We start from the raw sequence: 20673 nt of genomic DNA, 5'->3' as shown, positions 1-20673 counted from the left end.
TTCCTCTGCGGGATACAAGAAAAGTAAAAGATGATGTTCACGGATCTTCCTTTTTTCCTTCCCAACAACTGACAGGGAAGGCTGTGTCTAATGACCTATAAGAGACTAGTCCCTACAGATAGGTGATCACTACAGACTAGATAAGTAGCTAATTTAATTTTATTGTACGTCATCAGTCATACACGTACGTAACAGGCCATGTCTACAGAACAGAGAAATGAGCATACAAAGAATTCTTTTATCACGTTATGGTCGAGGCGACTACCTTACTCAGCCCTAGAGAGACCAGTCTGTGAGATTCAAAAAGCTGGCGGAAAGCAAAATCAACTGCAAAGCATGGAGCTTTTGGCCTCAATGTGCAGTGGCACATTGACCACAGGATAACAAACTAGAGGACCGCTGGTCATACAGATGGTCACTATACTGTCAAACATGACATTTTTCGCGTCATGAAATTTTTGTAAATTGGAGCCGATGGCCTTTTTCGCGGCATGAAATTTTCACGAGTTGCCTCTAACATTCAACGCATATAGCGTAGACAAGAACTTTCATGTGCATTTTAATTTCACGAATCTTGGCTCTCGTGAAATTCGCGAAATTAAAATGCATGCGAACATTCCTCATTTTACAGTACATAGGATCTTTACAACATTCTTCTCGTCTATGGGATTCTGTAGTGGCTGCTGTAAGCAGGTGACCGCTGTAGACAGGTGTCTAATGAGACAAGTGTGACTGTAAATAAGTCATGCGCATATCCACATATAAGACATCAATGCCTGCAGGTAACAGGTGCAGCTAACTGAACGTCTCTTGTAAGAAACGAGTATGTTCTTCTACCCTTTAATAAATGCCTTTGAAGAGTAATACAAATTTATGTATAGATACAGTCCTACGGTTAACTTTATTTCATTTTTTTTTGTGGATTGTGGAATCCCCACCTCCGCTGAGCCTGTAAAAAATGAGATACATATGTAAGGAGAGCAGACCAATTTGATACCGCGAAACCTGCAGGAAACACTTTTTATGCCACTTGAGTTCGGCAAAAAAAAAAAGGGGGGGGGGGATCCGAATAGCTGGAGAAAGAGGCTAGACATTTCATCACAAGGTGGATGACATAGGAAAAGTCATGACGACATGGTGGGGATTCCCCATCAAAAAGTATGAGTGCAACTTAATGCCTCAGCTGGTTTATAAGTGACTAAACTGGTGTACTTTTTAGTTATCTTTCTTTGAAATCAAAACAAGACTACATCAGGAGCTGCAATTCCTGCCTAGTTTGATCTCATGTCAGCAGCACTGAACTGCATGAACTCGATTTCCCAGAGTACACGAGCCAGCGGGCATAGCACAGTCACATTACACATTCATGAAGTACGCCAACAATTTATCAACTTCTACAGGACTTTCAATTTGCAAATCATGAATCAACTGAATGAGAGAAATACAACTGATGAAAACTGGTCAATCTCACACAAAGATGAAACTTTTTCATATTATCAATGCTATCCTGCATAGGTTTAAGATTTGTAACTGACTGTCTTTAGATGTTATTTTTTTTTTTTTTATTGGTTTTGCAGTTCGATATTATTCATGAAAGGAAGCCGTAAAAGAAACTTCATGCATGCCATACTGGTCTTTACTCTTATAATTCAATCTCCACAAAAATGTGTGGGTGTCTGTACAAATAATGGGCCAATTATAGCTTTCAATAACAGTTGAAAAGTGTGAACCAATTCATTAAAATTTTTCTACTGCGCCCTTGAAGTATTTGATCAAGTTGTCCCTCTTCAAATACACCTATTATGCTTTCTTTTGTATTCAAAGCAAAATGTTAATGGAAAAGACATTTTATCAAATATTTTAACCATCATGGTGTGGAGTGTGCTTTAGTTTGAACCTAAATTTGTCACATATGATTTAAATGCAAATGGTAATCTTAAGCCAAATAAAGATCCAAGATGTACACTCACGTGTCCATATGTTTTTTGATTGACTATGGAATAGAGTTGCTACGTTAGTTACATGAAAGACTAAAATTCCTGTTTTTGAAATACTAGATTTCACAGCTGCATTGTACTACCCCTTCAAAGAAGCACAAGTTTTGTATGTTAAAAAACACAGCATAATTCCAAGCACCAAGTTGAGCCAACATCAGCCAAAATAGCACTGTAAAGCATGTAAACATGGTTACACTTCTAGGACACATTTCTAGATTGCATGCATCACATTGTAGTGGGTACAAACAATGTGTTTATCATACATACAGCGCTTTGGAAGGAATGATTTATCTCCTCGTTTAATTACCTTATTACTTGATAATAAAAGTAACCCTCTAGTGCATGTCACATGTCTGGTATTTTAGGTTGTGATGGACGATGCAATGTAATCCCAGAGATATAATTTGAAAGGGTGGTCACCAAAAGACTGGACACCAGACTATGTTGCCATGGCAACACTGCCACTAACAGCAAGACTGGTGCGGGAAGACAGTGTGAGTCAGGATGCAGCTACTTTTCCCGTGATCGCTTGGCAACTTTCCTGGCAAAACTTAGACGCTAAAACTTTGCCCCAGACCCAAACTCACGTACACGTACACACCGGGGGGCTCTACGTCTTTTGCAACTCTGAAAACTTTTGTATGACGTGACTCACGGATCACAATTTAAGACTTTTCAACTTCCCCAACAACTCTTCTGTATCAATGTTATATAAAAGAATAAACTTTTGCTGTTTTGACTGTCAGCCAAAGAGCTATAAATACCTTGAAATGTGTAATGAATTTGAGCATATTTGGGGTGTGCTTCCTTGGATTTGGAAAACAGGCTACAAACTCCGATATTTGATACTCGCGCCATGTTATATGTTTTCCGCGTACAGACAAAACGCATCCTTGGCATTTGGAAAATCAAATCCTGGTGGGTCTGTCTGCATCTAGATCACAAAGGTGGATGAGTACCTATCTTCCCGGAGGAAAGATCGTGGGGGAAGCTCTCTGACTACAGGATATCTCTTCTCAAGGCACATCAAATCTAAGATGACTGTCGCCCAAATGTCTGTTATTTCAGCACACAGATTCTGCACAAAGGACCATCCCTTTTTCTTTGGTCACAGAGGTATCAATCTCAGACTTGTTTCTTTGTTGTTTGTCTGTGTGACGTTAAGTACAGGGATGCCAACCTTGTAAAAAGCAATGCAGTATTGTGAGGGTTGAAAAGGCATATTTTTGGTGGAAAAGCTTTTTTTTAAACTTTTTTGGCAATAGAGATGTAGAGTGAAACAATTCTGGAAAGACAGTATTTTCCATGAAACCTGCAGTATTTTTGGCAAAAAAATGGTACAAAATACTGAAAAAAAAGTACAGCTGGCATCTCTGTGAGTATGATGTCTAGGTGACAGATGATAAGATACTGGCGTTTTCCCCAAGTTTTGGTCTAAATCATGTTTGATTACCAGGTTAACTTCTACTCTCGGGAATAGTGTGGCAGTCACAAAAGGACAACTGGATGGTTTCTATTTTCAAGCCGGGTGTATTCTCCATTGGGCCACTTCTCACTAGGCAGAGAGCAAGAGAACATTTAATTCAAACATGTGTGCATGTAATTGCTCAGAATGTGGAAGAACTCCCTTCTGACACACTATCCATTCAAGCACTAATCAATCATTCCATTATTCATGGTTGAAATCCTTCCCATTCACTGGCACAGTTTTATCAAGAGGTTGCAAACTACCACAACTGATATTTCCCAAAGCTGCTCATACCACACACCACTGCATTGCCAATTTAATGAGTGTCACATAATGATGGAAGTCATGGTACTCTTGACCAACACTAGGCACCATGTTTGCTCCTTTGCATCTTCCTACACAGAAAGCAACAGGCAGCCCTCATAAGACACTCAAAATTTCATAGACATTGCTGGTATTACTCTGACCTTTGGCTTCGCTTTCACTATTGGCACTGTCTTAACCCGCTGAGGACGAGTCCCGAGTATACTCGGGCAAGCATCTACGGGAAATGCGCTTTGTAACAAAATAAAACCGTCCTCAACGGGTTAAAGACCCATTTGTTTAGGGACACCATGGCGCAGGAAGGCTAGCCCGACTTAGATATATTTGAGAATCCTCGTAACGAATTGTGTACAGCTTTATCAATGATCTCTATTCAAGTACACACACAGCAGAAAGATCTAGACTGGAGTCGACTGTTACCCATGAGCATATGTTTCGATTCACATATTTGCAGAAAAGTGTTATTCATGGTTTTCGACTGTACCGCTGTGGGCAGCGAATGGAGATTGAATCAATCAGGCCACCCACGTCTCCCAACGCTACCAGGTCTCGTACGTGTTCATACGCAAAAATTTATACTAAAATGGTATAGCTATACGATGAATTGATACGTCTGAACATTGACACATGAAACAACATCATATGAAAGGACAGTCAAAGCATCGTTTTGAAATAGAACTTGCAGTAACAAATCAGCATTCCATCATGTCCATTATGCATCTACAACTTGACGTATGATGACCACAGAATGGCATAACCTGGCAGGGCTTAACTTAACGTGTGCTCACAAGAAAGGTGACCCTATTCCTCTCACTACCGGTGATGTCATGACCATAACAACATGCGCAGTGAGAAACTGCACATCTACACTGTATAAGATGTTTTCCAGAATGGTCAAGATTAGCGTCTGAATGGTCTGTCGGCTATACGATGATTTCTTACACGTTATTTCTTTACTGAGTTTTGGTATAAACTGGCTTGTGTCTGAACAGGGGGTAAGTTCTTTGAATCCAACAAGAAGCACGCAAGTGCAGTGTGAAATCTCCCATGCCCTTCCCCCATGTCATCCCCTACAGGTAATTGATTTATGAACGTAGTGATGGTAACAGCAGTGCAGGAGTACAACCATAGATTCAAACATCAATCCATCACCAGAGTTCCATGCTCTTATTCTCCTTGTCCTAAAAAAACATGTCCAAATGAGAGCTTTCCTTCCAGGGTTTCACCATTGGTAAATCAAAAGTCCTCGCAAAGTCCATGCAAACTTCCCTGTAATAGTTGTAGCAGCTTGTCAAGAACAGTAAAAAGTTAAAGTATTACCTAGATTCAATCTCCAAAAGTAATATGTAACTTGGTATTATTGCCCCCCTATCCCCCATCCCCCTCCTAAAAACCCAGACAAACATAAATTAAGCTCAACCCATTCATAAAGTAATGTGGCCATGGTGTTGGGGTACATCAAAGGCTACCTGGCAGGTATCTTACAGATTTCATTACATTTGACACATGTCAATCAACATCAATCAATGCAGATGATTGGGAGTTTCTAGAAACTAAACAAGCATAACGTTCCCTCATCTCCTCACCAAGATTTAAATAATGACGTACAATGGTGAAAAAATGGCACCAAGCGATTTTTCGAAAGAAACAAATTTCTTTATGAAGGGTCCCATGAAGAGATCAGTAGACTGACAGCATAAAGGAACAGGCAGAATGCACTACAGCCATTACCAGGTCCAATCAGTTACAGCATCAATAACTGCAGAAAAATAGGTCAGTTCACGTGTACTGCATGGGATCCCCTCAGCATCCGGTGTGGCTAAGAACCAATTCATCTTTGTTGAGATGGGTAAATTGATGGAGCTGATCTGTAATGGCTATGCATGCTGTGTTGTCAGCCTTTCCAATTCATCATTCTTTTTCTTTTTTCTTTTTTTTTTCCATCTCCACCTGTCGAATCAAAAAACAAACTTACAAACTTTATTTTGTCTCTTCTTTTTTTTCTTAGTAACACATAGAGAATGGTGCAATATTTCCCTAATCGGTACCTTTTCGTGAATCTCAGTGGTAGACTGGGCATCGCAGAAGGCCACTGTAGCCACGTCCTTCAGTATGGGCATCTCGACGCTGCAATCCCTGCCGTCCAGCAGGGCCACCAGAGGACGCCCCTGCACTGGGGTGGCTGCAGGCATGGAGGTGGCGGGGGTAGTTGGGTGGCGGATTGCTGGAGGGGGGCCAGGGGTTGGGAAGGAGCACAAAGATAGAAAGAGAGAGAGAGAGAGAGAGAGAGAGAGAGAGAGAGAAGGAAATACAGAACAGACAGACAGACAGACAGACAGAATGACACATGTACAGACGTGATTATGAAAGAGGAGAGACAAAGAAGCAAGAATAGAAAGGAACACACAGAAAAAATGGAAATAAGTGTGTGACAGAGCAAGAGAAAGAGAGAAAAAACATAGAAAGCAGATAGAGACAGAGCGAAAGGAGGCATACATGAAAATAGAATAAAAGAGCATAAGACACAGCAAGCAGCATGTCACAAGTATAGGTGATAAACATGAGCATACAGCAATCAGATGAAGCAATCAGATGAAGTTTAAACAAATGCCATCAGTGTGAAGACAATTTTCACGGCATGCAAAACAAAAGAGTGAAAATAGCAAGGAGAAAGAGAAAAGCGAGTCAGAAATTGAAAAGTATGAAATACACGTAAGGTAGTAGCGAGAGATGCAGGTAACAGATGAAGGGAGCACATGGAGGAGGCAGAAATTTGTGCATTAAGACAGGAGGAAGAAGATTCAGAAAGGAGTGGATGTAGGAAGTGAGGATGGACAGAAAATCCACGTTGGGCAGAAAAGATGTAGATGAACAGGTATGAGTGAATAGGCAAGGGATTGCAGACGTGATTGTGAGAAAGAACATTAAACCAAGTTAAGCCATTAAGAAGGGAAGTACATTCATTCACATCAGAGAAGACAGAGATAGACAGAAAGAGGGGGATTGATGTATGAATTAAGAAACAAAGAAAAAGGGAAGAGAGAGAAGGATATATAAATTGAGAGATAAAAAGAGGAAGATAGAGAGACAAAGACAGAGGGGGTAGATATATAAATTGAGAGAAAGAGAGACAAAGAGATGGATAGAAATGTTGAGAGAGAGAGACAGAAACAGGTAGAGAGAGAGAGATGGACATATGAATTAGAAGATACAGAAAAACAGAGAGATAAAGATGAGGGGATAGATATATGAATGAAGAGAAAGGGAGAGACAAAGAGAGATGAATATATGAAATGTGAGACAGAGAGATAGATAGATAGATAGATAGATAGATAGATAGATAGACAGATAGATAGATAGAGAGACGGACATATATTTGAGAGAAAGAGAGGGAGGGAGAGATGGATATATGAATGATAAGACAGAAAGAGAAAGATAGAAAGAGAGGGATTGATATACGAATTAAGAGACAGACAGAGAGGATGTGACGAGGAGCACATGACAAAGATGGGATAGGGATGTCGAGTAACAGAAAATGAGAGACAGATTATCGAGTGAGGACACAAAAGAGTAAAGGCCAGAATTCATTAATATCTCACAAATACTGTCAAATCAGTACATCTTTAAATTGGCAATGTCACTATCCACATCTTAAAATTAGCTGCTAAACATCTTATCACGACCTAACACATCTAAGGCAATTCAACTGTCTACAACTTACATTAGCTGCTACATGTAATCTACTTCATACTATCACACAAGTTGTCAATGTCACTATCCACAGCTAAACTTTAGCTGCTAAACACAATCTACACACAGACAGACTCTAACACTTTCCATATCCTATATAGGATTATTATGCATGCATACAGATTAAATCAGATTCTGCGGATTTTATCAAGTTCTCCTAATACAATGCCTACAGTAAACTTTGATCAGAGTTTAAGAATAACACATTGCGATAACTTAATATAATTAACTATAAAATAGAAAACAGCACTGTACCTTAATCAAGACTACCTCGGGGTGTTTCATAAAGCTGTTCTTAAAGTTATGAACAACTTACAAGCGACTGGTGATCAGCTGTGCTGTGCTATACTTATCAGAATTTCAATAATTCAGCACAAGAACTGATCACCAGTCGCTTGTAAAGTCGTTCGTAACTTTAAGAACAGCTTTATGAAACACCCCCCTAGTTAGACAAAACTTTACACAATCCTTCCATGAAAGACTCATTGTTTTTGTCAGGAATCTATTGTGTAAGTTAAGTGATCTGGAAATATTGAACCTTTCCCAGCTGCGGCTTTTTGTATTGAAATAAAACACAACAACAAAACAAATATTCAATCATATTCCTTGTCCATGATAGTACTACAGATAAAAGCATTTCTATCAGCAGTTCGAAATCCTGTAATATTCTGCCTCGGAGGAAAAGTACCCATGGCAACAGCCATCGACGGTTTGATTCCTTCTTGCGTAAAATCAGATGAACTGCATCATGTTCATCCGTCGTCAATTTACAATCGAGAGTTTTCTGGAATCAATGTTTCTCATTAAAAACAATATCCACCTCTTTCTTTATTCTCCATCACTTGCTTTCATTCTTGGTTCTGTTATAACCACCTCATTCTTTTCTACATTCATGCTTTTGTTCTTTCTTTCAATGTTTTCTTGATTGCGTCTGGCACTAAAACGAGAAATGCGAGCCAAGGAAGACAATCAGGGGCACCCACCTTCAACAATCCTATCTACTGACATTCTCTGGCGCTTGGCGGCCCGCTTCTGTTTATCCATAAGGCAGCGCGAGGGCGAGCTATGGTTGCTGTTGGTGTTGTTGGTCACGGCACTGATGTCAATTTTGATTGGCTCGTCCACCTCTGGGTCGGGCACGGGGACGTCGCCCTCCTTCTTCTCCCCACCAGTGAAGTGACAGCTGCAGATGCGCAGCTACTCAGTGGGGAAGAGTCCACATCGAGATGGGGTGAGGGGAAGGGCGAAGGGGGGTACAGGGAGGGGGTATGGAAGGTGGTAGAAGTTTTGACAGGTGGATGTGGTGGGGGCGGGGGGAGATGGGATGTTTGGAAGGGTGGGATCAATGGGGGTGGAGAGGGATAAAGATATTCAGAAACAAATAATCAGTTAGATTTGTGATTGGTAGAATATTATCAAAACAAGGCAAATGGTTGAGAATCATCAAACAAGGCAAATCAATAAATATAAATAGGAAAGGGTGATAAAAAAGACTGAACAGAGAGGAAAATATCTGAGATAAGAAAGGGCAGGACAGGGAGAACATCATTGAGATAGGAGAGAGTTCTTGGAGGAATATACAGAAAAAAAAATGTTCTGATTTTCGAAAGAAGGATAGTGCTGTGAAAAAAAGTTCACATGCATGTTTATATCGATGAACATAGACATTTGCTAGTTTTCAGCATGCATGTCATGCATTAGGCCGTAAATTTGCAGCAAGGAAGTTTGCCGGCGTGACTTTGATTGCTAATGAGATACAGAAGGCAGACGAGATGACACTTGAGTCAGATGGAAAGATGAAGACATCAAGGGTATTACGTGGCACAGTGATTACAGAATGAAGAAGGCTGGTTAAAGATGAGAACTTAAAACTCAAACTTTGGCTCAATGGAAAAGATGGAGAGGGAACGCATCTCGCCGCTGATGTTACGGCTACGCTACTATCAGCAAATCAAAGAAATACAAGTGAAGGATTAGTAGGTTATGTTACAACGGGCATCAAGATTCAAATACTGAAATCATGTTAAAAAAGTCAGTAGACCTAAATAGCTCCCTACTGTCGAAGGATGAGGAAAACAAGCAGGAAATATCTAGTTTGCTCATCTCGACGTATGGAGGATGCCAGCGAAGGCTAGAGGATAGTAAACTTGTCAGACGATCTATCCTCTATTAGTCAAGTGGCGAGTTGTTCAGTGGAAAGTCATCTCTCCTAATAAGTGTAACACACTTCCCTCCGCGAACACGTGCCCAGTCCCTGAATTTTTCCCCACGTCATCTTTGGCGTGACAACTCTATCGCTTGTCGACGACTCAACAGGAAAGACAAAATGGTTCAAATTTGGAATGAAAATGGAGAACATATTCTGTGGTCTCTATGGCACTACCCTGCGGGCAGTCCTCAAGCCCTGGAATATCTTCACACAGTTTAAAACAAATGGATCATCATAGCCATCAACTGAATGACTTTGGATATGGAATAGAGTCCGTGCTTTTCTTCTAGATAAATGCCATGCTAAGATGGTACTGATACTGTTTAAAGTGATTACCGTAGTCTCGCAAGACAAGCCCGCAGACCCTGCAATGAATTAAGAAACTCCCTCCCCCCTTAGAATAATTCATTCATGATGACAGGCCTACAGTGAGAAAGAGAATGCATTGCCTCCATTCCAATTCTGCCTCCAATCATACGCAAGTTAGCCACACAAATACTCGCTGGTTTGCATTGTTTGCAAGACTACATACATACAAGCTAATAGCGTCATCCACCACAAACTTCAACTGCCAACCAAATGTAACACCATTGGCACTAAAGGGGGCTGTGTAGCCAAGACTAATCACTACTTTACAAAAAAGAAGATTTTGTTTGAGGAGAGAGACAGGTAATGGGCGATCTGCTACATGAGGGGCTTTGAATGATGTCTGGAGGGAGGAAGTGCTAGTTCAAAAGAGAAGTTCATGCCAGACATGCACACAAGATGCACTTTGAGGCCTTTCAAGAAGGTTGCAAAAAAAAAAGAAAAAAAAGTATGGAACAAGGCAAGGCAACATGCTTCATGGGACCAAGATACAGCCTACATTACTCCACTGAAAAAATGCACTACACCTGTTTTCATGAGAAATAGCAGGCACTCAAAGGTGTATAAAAAAACAACAACAGATGCCTTTTTAAAGACAAAGGATTTAAAGTCATCAACTGCATGATTACAGGCACCATATGTAACTACAATAGTTGATAGGATATGAGTGAAGATTAGCTGCATTCACAATGAACGTTTCCATAGTATACTCCAGTGCACTGCATTTGTCATACGAAAAACTATGGCAGAGAAGGAATTGTCTTGAAGTAGCTATATCATCAGAGCACCAGGCTGAGGAGCAGAAGGGCCTTTAATGCAACTTATGTCCTTCTGATCCTAAAGTGATATGCCATCAAGACTTTCATGAACACATCACTACATCTACTCCATCCAAATCACACCAGTAAGTGAATGATTTTAATGTAAGCACGGAGCTGAAAATATGGCATAAGTCCGGCATCTCTCTATGTAGACAATGCATAGTTAATGAGCAAATACAATAACACAATAGTTTCTTCATTCCGTTAAGAAAGAACCCCAACAACACATGCACACAAAATTCCACCACCCATCACACTTCAAAATTGCTCATGCATAAGCACAAATCAATCAAGTAGAACTGCTTTTACCAAAACTGCTGCTTTCAATTTTGTATGTATGAATCAAATGAGAAAACACATCATAAATTTGGTGCTACAAAGTTAACTAATTTTACCTCAGTTACCTCTTCTACAGCCCAAAATATGATTAACAATAAAAGATGAACTAATAAGCAGCAAGGAAGAATAGGATGCTGTGAAAGATGTACAGTCTTCTCAAATTTGGCTATATTACATTTATCAGTGTCACGGGTTACAAGTGATAGCATCACTTATAAATAGCATATCGTGTAATTTACTGGTACTGAGAAGAGCACAGCATTGTATTGCTGGATTTCACACAACAGGTCAGAACAATCATTTTGAGCTAGGGAAAAGTGTTAACCATTCATTTATTGTGAAGATATAGAGTCAAGTGGAAGCTTCGTGTGTCCATAATTGGTCAAACAATAATAATAACAATAATAATAATATACACCAAAGCTGAATGGAGTCTTCCAGTTGGAAATATCAGAAGTACCATCACAGAAAGAGATGTAATCCAGGCAGATGATTCACTTCAAATATAAACTAAAATAGGAGAGACCAAAAAAAAAAAAAAAATCATATGATCATGATAAACAGGTTTTGGGTGCATCGTACATTAATAAAAAAGGGGGAAGCGAAAGAAGGTTAGAGTAAAAATAATGAGATATGCAAGAAGATGGGGAAGTGTGGTATACGGAGATTCAAGCAAATGTTTGAATACGACGAAACCAGATTGCGCAGGAGCTGCCACTGCAGCGACTAATTGCTGATTAAATTCCAGTATTATGATTGTTTATGGTACATTAATCGAGAGTCTGCTGCGTTAGCATGACGGATTACTTCTGCACGGGCGCCCGCCGACGTGGAATATGGCACTCGCAGCTGTTAATTGGCTACAGCCGATAAGCACATCACACATCCAGCATCCCTCATTGCGTCAAACTCACTGCGACGATGGAAATTGTCACTAGTGATTTGGCCCAAGTAGTCCTTACTTATCTGTTTCCCCCATTGCGTTTCCATCACTTTCCTCTTCTCTGTCCATCTCAATTTCTCTCTCTCGATAATTCTACCATCTCACTTTTCTAACTCAAACTTTCTTCTCCGTCTGAACAATCCTCTTCTTCTTTTTTTCCTCCTTCTCCCTGAAGGTGATGACCATTTAAGTCTTAAGATTGATTCACAACTACATCAATCTTAATACTGAACTATCTCTAGCTATGTCCTACAGCACTTCTTCTGGCATTGATATTGCCCTGGGCTACACTTTCAAATATTGATCATGAAAACATCTTGCCTTTAATATCTGAAATGCATCTTTAATGCCATGCAGGGTTGAGAAGTCAAGAATAATAATACGATTTTCTTTGTACACAATATGGCATTTCATACTGACATGATTGTTACAGAAGGAAATATTTTTATACCGAAGATGCACATGGAATTTACATATGTACTATTGCTCTATCACATTCCGCTCCAGATGAAGACTGGATCACAATGATAGCACTCTAGCCAACAACAACAACAACAAAACATTTCACAAGACTTCTGCTATTTTGGCAGGATTTCACCTAAATTTTCTCCAATCATAACTTGAAAATGTTTTAACTCTATCCTTGCTATCTTTCCTGCCTTTCATCTGTACCCTATTTCTGAGACTTTAAATTCAAGTGTCACACTTACCCTGAACAGACACCCCCTCCCCCACCTCCAGTTTTTTTTTTTATTGTACTACTGTATCAGTCCATCTCTTCTATACCCCTAACAGCCCAACTGCCAATCTGAAACATCAGCCCATAGAACACAAAGATACGGCCCAATACCTCTGGGGTACATCAGGGAATGCCGTCCATTAATGAGGGGAAAGAGGCAGAAAGTTTCCCAGAGTGAAGCGGGCCGGAGTGACAAGCCTACAATTCCCATGCCGCTGCAAAAACACCAAACGTCGCAGGGAAACAGTTGCAATATTGGGGTCTGCCATCAAAAGAGGAAGAGATGGAAAGAAAAAGAAAAAGAAAGAAGGAGACTGAGACTCGAAGGCTGACATCCTCATAGAAAGAGAGGAGTGTTGACAGTCAGTAATAAGCCAGCGGCACTCCTCAGCCGGGAACGGCAGTCCGAGGGAGGTGGTATCCTCCCGTTTGGAGTTCAAAAGGAGGATGAGGAAGAAGGAGGCTTGCGATAAAGCCAGCAGAGTTTGGTGGATGGAGCTTGCGGCTTGACTCAGGACTCCAAGAGGGGGAGGAGATACGAGGTACAATCAAAAGTAATGGACTTTGGAATGTTTTTCCTTGCATAACAGAGTCCCTAGGAATCTACTTCATTGAGAAAACTCATTCAAAGTAAAGTGGGGTAATAGAATGCATCTACCGTCAAAGCAAAAAAAAAGAAAAAACAAGGAAAAGTAGAAATTACGCGGTGCGTAACATATGTCCCCGCCGGAAGTAGCATTTTGTAACAAAATGTGCAATATAGGTAAAAAATCAAGGTCAAAGGTCAAAGAAGTCAAAGGTCAAAATTCTGTGTAGAAGTTTTGAAGCCCTCACCTAGTGCCATCACATAAAGCAAATGGAATCGAAATTGGGTTAGAAATGGCGAAGGAGTAGCATTTTGTAGCCAATGTACAATATAGGTCAAAAATCAAGGTCAAAGGTCAAAGAAGACAAAGGTCAAAATTCTGTGTAGAAGTTTTGAAGCCCTCACCTAGTGCTATCACATAAAGCAAACGGAATCGAAATCGGGTTAGAAATGGCGAAGGAGTAGCATTCTGTAGCAAAATGCACAATATAGGTCAAAAATCAAGGTCAAAGGTCAAAGAAGTCAAAGGTCAAAATTCTGTGTAGAAGTTTTGAAGCCCTCAACTAGTGCCATCATATAAAGCAAACGGAATTGAAATCGGGTTAAAAATGGCGAAGGAGTAGCATTTCGTAGCAAAATGTACAATATAGGTCAAAAATCAAGGTCAAAGGTCAAAGAAGTCAAAGGTCAAAATTCTGTGTAGAAGTTTTGAAGCCCTCACCTAGTGCCATCACATAAAGCAAATGGAATCGAAATCGGGTTAGAAATGGCGAAGGAGTAGCATTTTGTAGCAAAATGTACAATATAGGTCAAAAAATCAAGGTCAAAGGTCAAAGAAGTCAAAGGTCAAAATTCTGTGTAGAAGTTTTGAAGCCCTCACCTAGTGCCATCACATAAAGCAAACGGAATCGAAATCGGGTTAGAAATGGCGAAGGAGTAGCATTTTGTAGCAAAATGTACAATATAGGTCAAAGGTCACGACTGAAATTCTGTGTAGAAGTTTCAAAGCTCCCATGTAGTGCTATCATATAAAGCAAACAGAATCAAAATTGGCTCATAAATGACAGAGAAGTAGCAAATTGAAGATTTTGATCACACACGGACGCACACACGGACACACGGACGGACGGACGGACACACGGACGGACGGACGGACGGACGGACACACGGACACACACACGTACGGAGCCCATTTCATAGTCCCCTGCTCGAACTCGTTCGGCGGGGACAAAAAAGAAAGGGTGAAGAAAAAAGAGTACAAGAATTTTCTTCAATTTTTTTGTTCAACTGCAGTAAAGTTGCAACTTTGGACGGCATCCTTCATGTATGGGTAATCACATAGAGCACCAAGGTAGTGAAAAATGTCACATGAGTATTATTCATAGCATACTTGACTTAAAATGATACCTGACCCTTTAATCTGTCACAAATACATTTGATCCTCTACATCAGACATTAGCATATTCATTATTTGGTGAAATGCTGCACATTTCATGAATTCACCTCCAAAATGAGCTTAAAAATGCATCATTTCACTACTGCTTTGGCAGTGGATATGTATCACTACTCAACAACATTTCCACCACCTTCGTATATAGTTGATTTACTAATCGATAACATTCACTTACTACGTGTACATGGGCTGACTGCATCCCATAAAAGGGGAGTTGCACAATCTTTCCAATGAAGTTAAAGGACAAGTCCACCTTCATAAACATAAAGATTGAGAGAATGTAGCAATATTAGTAGAACACATTAGTGAAAGTTTGAGGAAAATTGGACAATCGATGCAAAATTTATGAATTTTTAAAATTTTTGTGTTGGAACCGCTGGATGTGGAGACTACTACAGCTTGAGAGTCATATGCATACAACAGTATAAAGAAAATGTAAAGAAAATTCAACATATTTTCACTTTTTTTGCATAATAAAAGAGCACTTGACTTGCCTCTTTCTAAAGGCAGGGGGAATAATATTACCCCTAACATATGTCGGTAACGAGTCAAGGGAATGTGTGGTTTTTTTCAAAAGATGACATTCTGTGAAATTCTCTTTATATTTTCCTTATATTGTTGTACGCATGTGACATCTAAGTTTTTCATACACTGCAGTAGTCTTCTCATCCAGCGGTTACTGAACAAAAACTTCAAAAATTCATAACTTTTGAACGGATTGTCCGATTTTTCTCAAACTTTCAATGATGTGTTCTACTAATATTGCTACATTCTCTCAATCCTTATGTTTATGAAGGTGAACTTGTCCTTTAAAGCAAAATGTGCATTCCTGTTACCACGGTAATGGCCAGGGTATTCTATTTCAAAATAATTTCTCCTTGAGTAATAGGGTAAAAGTGACATTAAGCTGTCAGTCTTTAATACAAAATGTGTTCATCCTTTACTCTTATTAACACATCAGCAAACAAATTGCAAATGTATTCACGAGCAATCCTGCGAATAATATGATTAAGGTTTGGGGAGTAACAGAGTTAATACCTGTAACAATCTTAACCAGTCTTCAAAGGAGTAAAAAAAGAAAAGGGGTAGAAAATAGATGCTACTGAAGAAAATCAATGTATTTTTGTCTTTCTGTAATATTACTGTTTTTGTCAATCTCTTGATCAAACGTGTGGGATCACAAACAAATATTTACACGCGCAAACATCAATCAGAGGTGATGAAAATGAAGAAAAGAGATATGGCAAAGAAGACATCACTCTAGCCTAGAAAATGATTGTGAGGAGTGTTTGTTTTGCAGCTTTCTCCATCCAAGAAGTCCGCAGGAAAGGCTGAAACTGCCCCCGTTTTTGGACAATCCGTCACAAATTAGCACTCATCACGATCGGATGAAGGCCAACATACTTATCAGGGTGTATCTAGCATCACCGTCATCTCTAGCTAAAGGCTGCTCGATCTTTCATCTCTCCCTGAACAGCATTGCAAGATCTTAAACATCTCCTCTTTCTTTCTCTCCCTCTCTCTCCTCCAGCTCTATTCCTCCACTGAATTAAGTAACCATGGAAACCGAAGTCTCACAAACCTGATTACGTTATTACTTAATGATGATCAATTCCTAAAGCGAGTAATCTGATTAAGGGCTTTGCATCAAAGTAACCAAATAATCGGCGTCTTCTACCATTGGCAGGGTACTATCACAAAGAAACAAACCCAAACATAAACCCAAACAACAACAACGGTGTCACCGGCAGAGCGTTATCAAATGTCTAGGCCAAAGGAGCGAGGGTATTGCATATTGTTTTTCTGTGATGACTCTTTCACCAGTTCCGTGCACCAATGTTGAGTGTCGAAAGACATGCCCAATCAAGCTTCATCACTGTGATAACAATTTGTAAGCACACGCACACCCACCTACACACGCACACACCCACACTCAAATTAAAATGCTCTGCAAAATTTCAGCTTTGTAAGGGGAAGAATATCACACGTGAGGATTTGGCTTTCTACAACAATTTGGAAGCTTTGTCGAGCTATGCGATTAAAATGAGATTCGCTTGACAATTAAAGCTCTTGTTCTCCTCTGGCTTGGGGAAAGCATTTCATTACCGACCAATCAGCAACACTTTGACATGTCTGTTACCTGCCACAGCCGATGAAAAATGAGCTGCTAAAGACTATTTGACAGTTCTTAAATTCTGCCTTTATCATCAGTGACCTGTTTGTCTGCAACGTTAATGGAATTTTGAGACAGTGGTCCGGGGAGAGAGTTATATATATCATTCCCACACTGGCTGGACATCTCATAAAACCTTTCCAACCTACTGCAAGATGCTAATTGCTATTGAATTACACTTCCGATTGATTGCAATATTACACACCAATGTGCTCTAAACGATAAAGAACTGTTTTCACAATTACACAAACATTGTCCGCATCACAACGATAACTCTGTTCATAACGGGCCCCATTTAATGATTTACCACACTTGCAATTTCTGCATGCCAAATATATCCCCTTGTTCTGAAGCAGGAGGGAAAAGTATTTCACCACGGTCAAAAACCCGGCATTCAATTTTGAGGCAGATGGAATTTCAGAGAATTGTGACAGATGTTGCAAGGAGTGATGCAACATCGCCATGGAAATGTCAGATAAAATTGATGACCTATCACTCAAGAAGTTCCCGGCCTTTATTCTCCCTTGCCATTTATCTCATAACGCATTGTTGTGCAGACAAACAAAATTGCTACCGATCTTAATTAAATTTTCTCTGATATCAATTCTTCGATCTACGCATGATTACACTGCAAAGAATGAAGGGGGGTGATTGTTGGAACACGGAGAGGCTGCCTCCCTATGCAAAAGAATCTCTTGATGCTTGCAAGATGGGAAATATTGAAAACTAATCACTCAAGTATCAATGACATACTATGCACACATCTTTCCCCCTGAATATTCCAAAACCCCTGCAAACAAACATACCTCATATACAAACTTCCTTTCTGACCTTTCTGACTGAAAAATAGGGATGGTTTGGTTCGAAAATAGGAAAGAAAGAGCAGTTCCTAAAGAAGCGTGCTGTATATTTATCAAGAAAAATGGGAAACTCTTACTGAAATAAGAGCTAGGAATGATCAAAATTCAGATTCTTTCCTCCAAATTCAGAATAGTTGGGAGGTCTGCAGATACCACAGAATTCAAAAAGTCAAAGTAAGGGTAAAAATATCAACCAATGTAATAATCCAATAAGGCTGAGAATGAATTGTGGGACATATTTTCATATCATGTATGAATCAAACAAGCATACACTATGTATGAATTTCAAACAATAGCTTACATGTATCAACCATTTCATCCACAGAATTGGCAAACCAACATTTCAGTTTGCACTGTGAAGAGGGGAAAATCACATTATCATGTGGTACTGTGGGATAGATATTCAATAACAAAAAAAAAAAACACTCACACACACACACAAACACTTGAGTCAATTGAAACAAAAGGAAATGCGAAAGACACACACGTGTACATACAAAATGCCAAGGAGCGTATAAATGCGTAAACACAGATTAAAAGGAATTCAGGAAATGACTGGGGAAGAGGAAGAGACTAAAGATATGAAGGGGGGGGGGGGGGTGGTGGTGATTCGTAGATATTGGTGTAATACATTTCACCTGAGGTAGAGGTGAATACACAGTGAATGAAACAGTACCATTCGAAAACAAACACACATGCGCACACACACACATACGGAAATAAAATATATAAAGTCAGTATGACAAAGCTGGCGAATATCGGTTCAGTTTAGTCTACGCATTCACAGAGGGTAGTAAGTTGTCGCGAGCAAAATGGTAGGAATTAGCATGGATTTCGTTTGTAGCTCCATGGAATTAGCAAGGGGCCAGAGAAGAGAACAAGAATGGAAGAATAAAACAAGAAAAACCAAGGGAGAGGGAGAGAGGAGGGGGAGGGGGGAGACTGGGCCATGAAGAGGGAATAATGACCCCAGAGGACTCCAGAATTCCTGTGTCCATGCCTTTCCGCTTGGCTTCAGAAGCATCACGGCGGCGGGGGCAGGCAGGCAGGCAGGCAGGCAGGAGCACGGAGGGAAGAGAAGAGAAGCGGGTGCCAGGCGAAATTTTGTCATGGCGACTTTGTACAGCTGTCTCCTAAAGACTGCAAATGAATTACTAATGGCTTCAAAATTACGATGCAATAAGGTAATTGGGGGTGCCCGTGAGTCCGGGATTGCTTGGCACGTTGGAACGCTGCTCCACGGTGGGGTCTTATTCTGAACGCTGGTGACAACTGGAAGAGAACGGAGTATATACCTGCATCCCTCTGTCATTTCTCCTCCTCTCACATCTTCTCTCCTCATATACATCCTTGTTATTCTCTATCTCTTTGTCATGATGAGCTACTCGCATCATATTCATATCTATTTCAATTATCTGAACTCGATTTTTCATGGTCGTTCCTCTATGTTGCGTCTTTGTCCATCTCATGTATTCTTGTTAAATTCTTAGCTCTCCATTATCTACCACTTTGTTTTCATGGTCTCTCCCTTCTTACGCCCCCTCTCCCCCATCTCTCTCTCTATCCCTACCCCCATCCCCCCCCCCATTTTTCTCTCCAGTCTTCAGTCATGAGATAGACAGTAGAGCCCTGTCTCTGAAATGGCCAGAGGAAGGCAGTTATTAGATTTGACTGCTTGCCGCCACCTGCCTCCATTCACTGACAAATGACTTGCCCCTTTGAACATATCGAATGAGCATCTTATCTGTTTATCATTCCAATTGGCCAATCAATCTGCCATTTTGCGGCCAGCGCGATATATTCCTGCATGCCTTTATTTTAAAGGGCTCCCTCAACTGGCAGGAAACCCGTTACGAGCAAATATCCCATCTGGAAATATCCACATTAGGAGTAAGAAATCATTCCACGTGGATCTAAAAGGAGCACCACTGCAGATAATGAATACTTGTTAGAATGAATTTAGTTCCCTGTTACATTACTTCCTGCGACAAAGATAGAGGCTTGCTCCTGATAACGAGCTTCTGTCAAAGGCATGGATCAGACCATCAAACATATTACATATCAATCGGTGTTATCTACCATAACATTAACTGTGGTCAGCTTCACCCATATAAGCCATGTTATTGTAAAACAAGGAATGTTCGCATGCACTTTAATTTTGCAAATTTAGCGCGAGGTATGATTCAAGAAATCAAAATACAAGCAAAAGTTTTTGTTTACAATATATATGCCCTGAATGCCAGTGGCAAATTACCAATACAGGATGCGAAAAGGGCTGTCGACTCCAACCAAAAAGAATTTTATGCCATGTACATGTACTCATTTCAGTAGCTGTATATTTACTATCCTAGATAGGTCTACTGAAGAATATGATCATCTTCACTCTAAGATTACATAGATTTTGTCACGTTCTGAAGAAGCTACACAGAGATTTGTATCCATCACTAACATAATTTCTATACCTTGAAATAGAGTGGCTCAATAAGATCAAGATTTGTGGTCTTAAAACATATGAGATTTTGTACCCATCACATTATTGACGTGGAAATTTGTAGAAACACCCAAACAAAACATGACAGGAGAGAGAGGGTAGGGTGCGGGAGGAGGATGGGGGTAGGGCGTGGGCGGAGACGGTCCTCAAAGAT

General features: G+C 40.2%; 1 protein-coding gene across 2 annotated transcripts in view; it reads right to left on the bottom strand.

The window, feature by feature from the left end:
* The window catches only part of LOC140241811 (C-terminal-binding protein 2-like), an 85035-nt gene that overhangs the window by 31023 nt on the left and 33339 nt on the right, over positions 1-20673 (bottom strand). The window contains exons 2-3 of one of the 2 annotated variants that reach the window (XM_072321565.1): positions 8523-8736; positions 5838-6013 (exon numbers count right to left, since the gene is read on the bottom strand). In XM_072321565.1, coding sequence (XP_072177666.1) covers positions 5838-6013; positions 8523-8583 — 237 coding nt within the window. In that variant the 5' untranslated portion in view covers positions 8584-8736. The remainder of the gene's footprint in view (positions 1-5837; positions 6014-8522; positions 8737-20673) is intronic. The other variant, XM_072321566.1, reaches the window with a different exon arrangement.

The sequence above is a fragment of the Diadema setosum genome, chromosome 18 (assembly GCF_964275005.1).
Source record: "Diadema setosum chromosome 18, eeDiaSeto1, whole genome shotgun sequence".
Taxonomy (NCBI): Eukaryota; Metazoa; Echinodermata; class Echinoidea; order Diadematoida; family Diadematidae; genus Diadema; species Diadema setosum.
The sequence above is the reverse complement of the archived record's forward strand: the minus strand, read 5'-3'. Positions and strand labels throughout refer to the sequence as shown.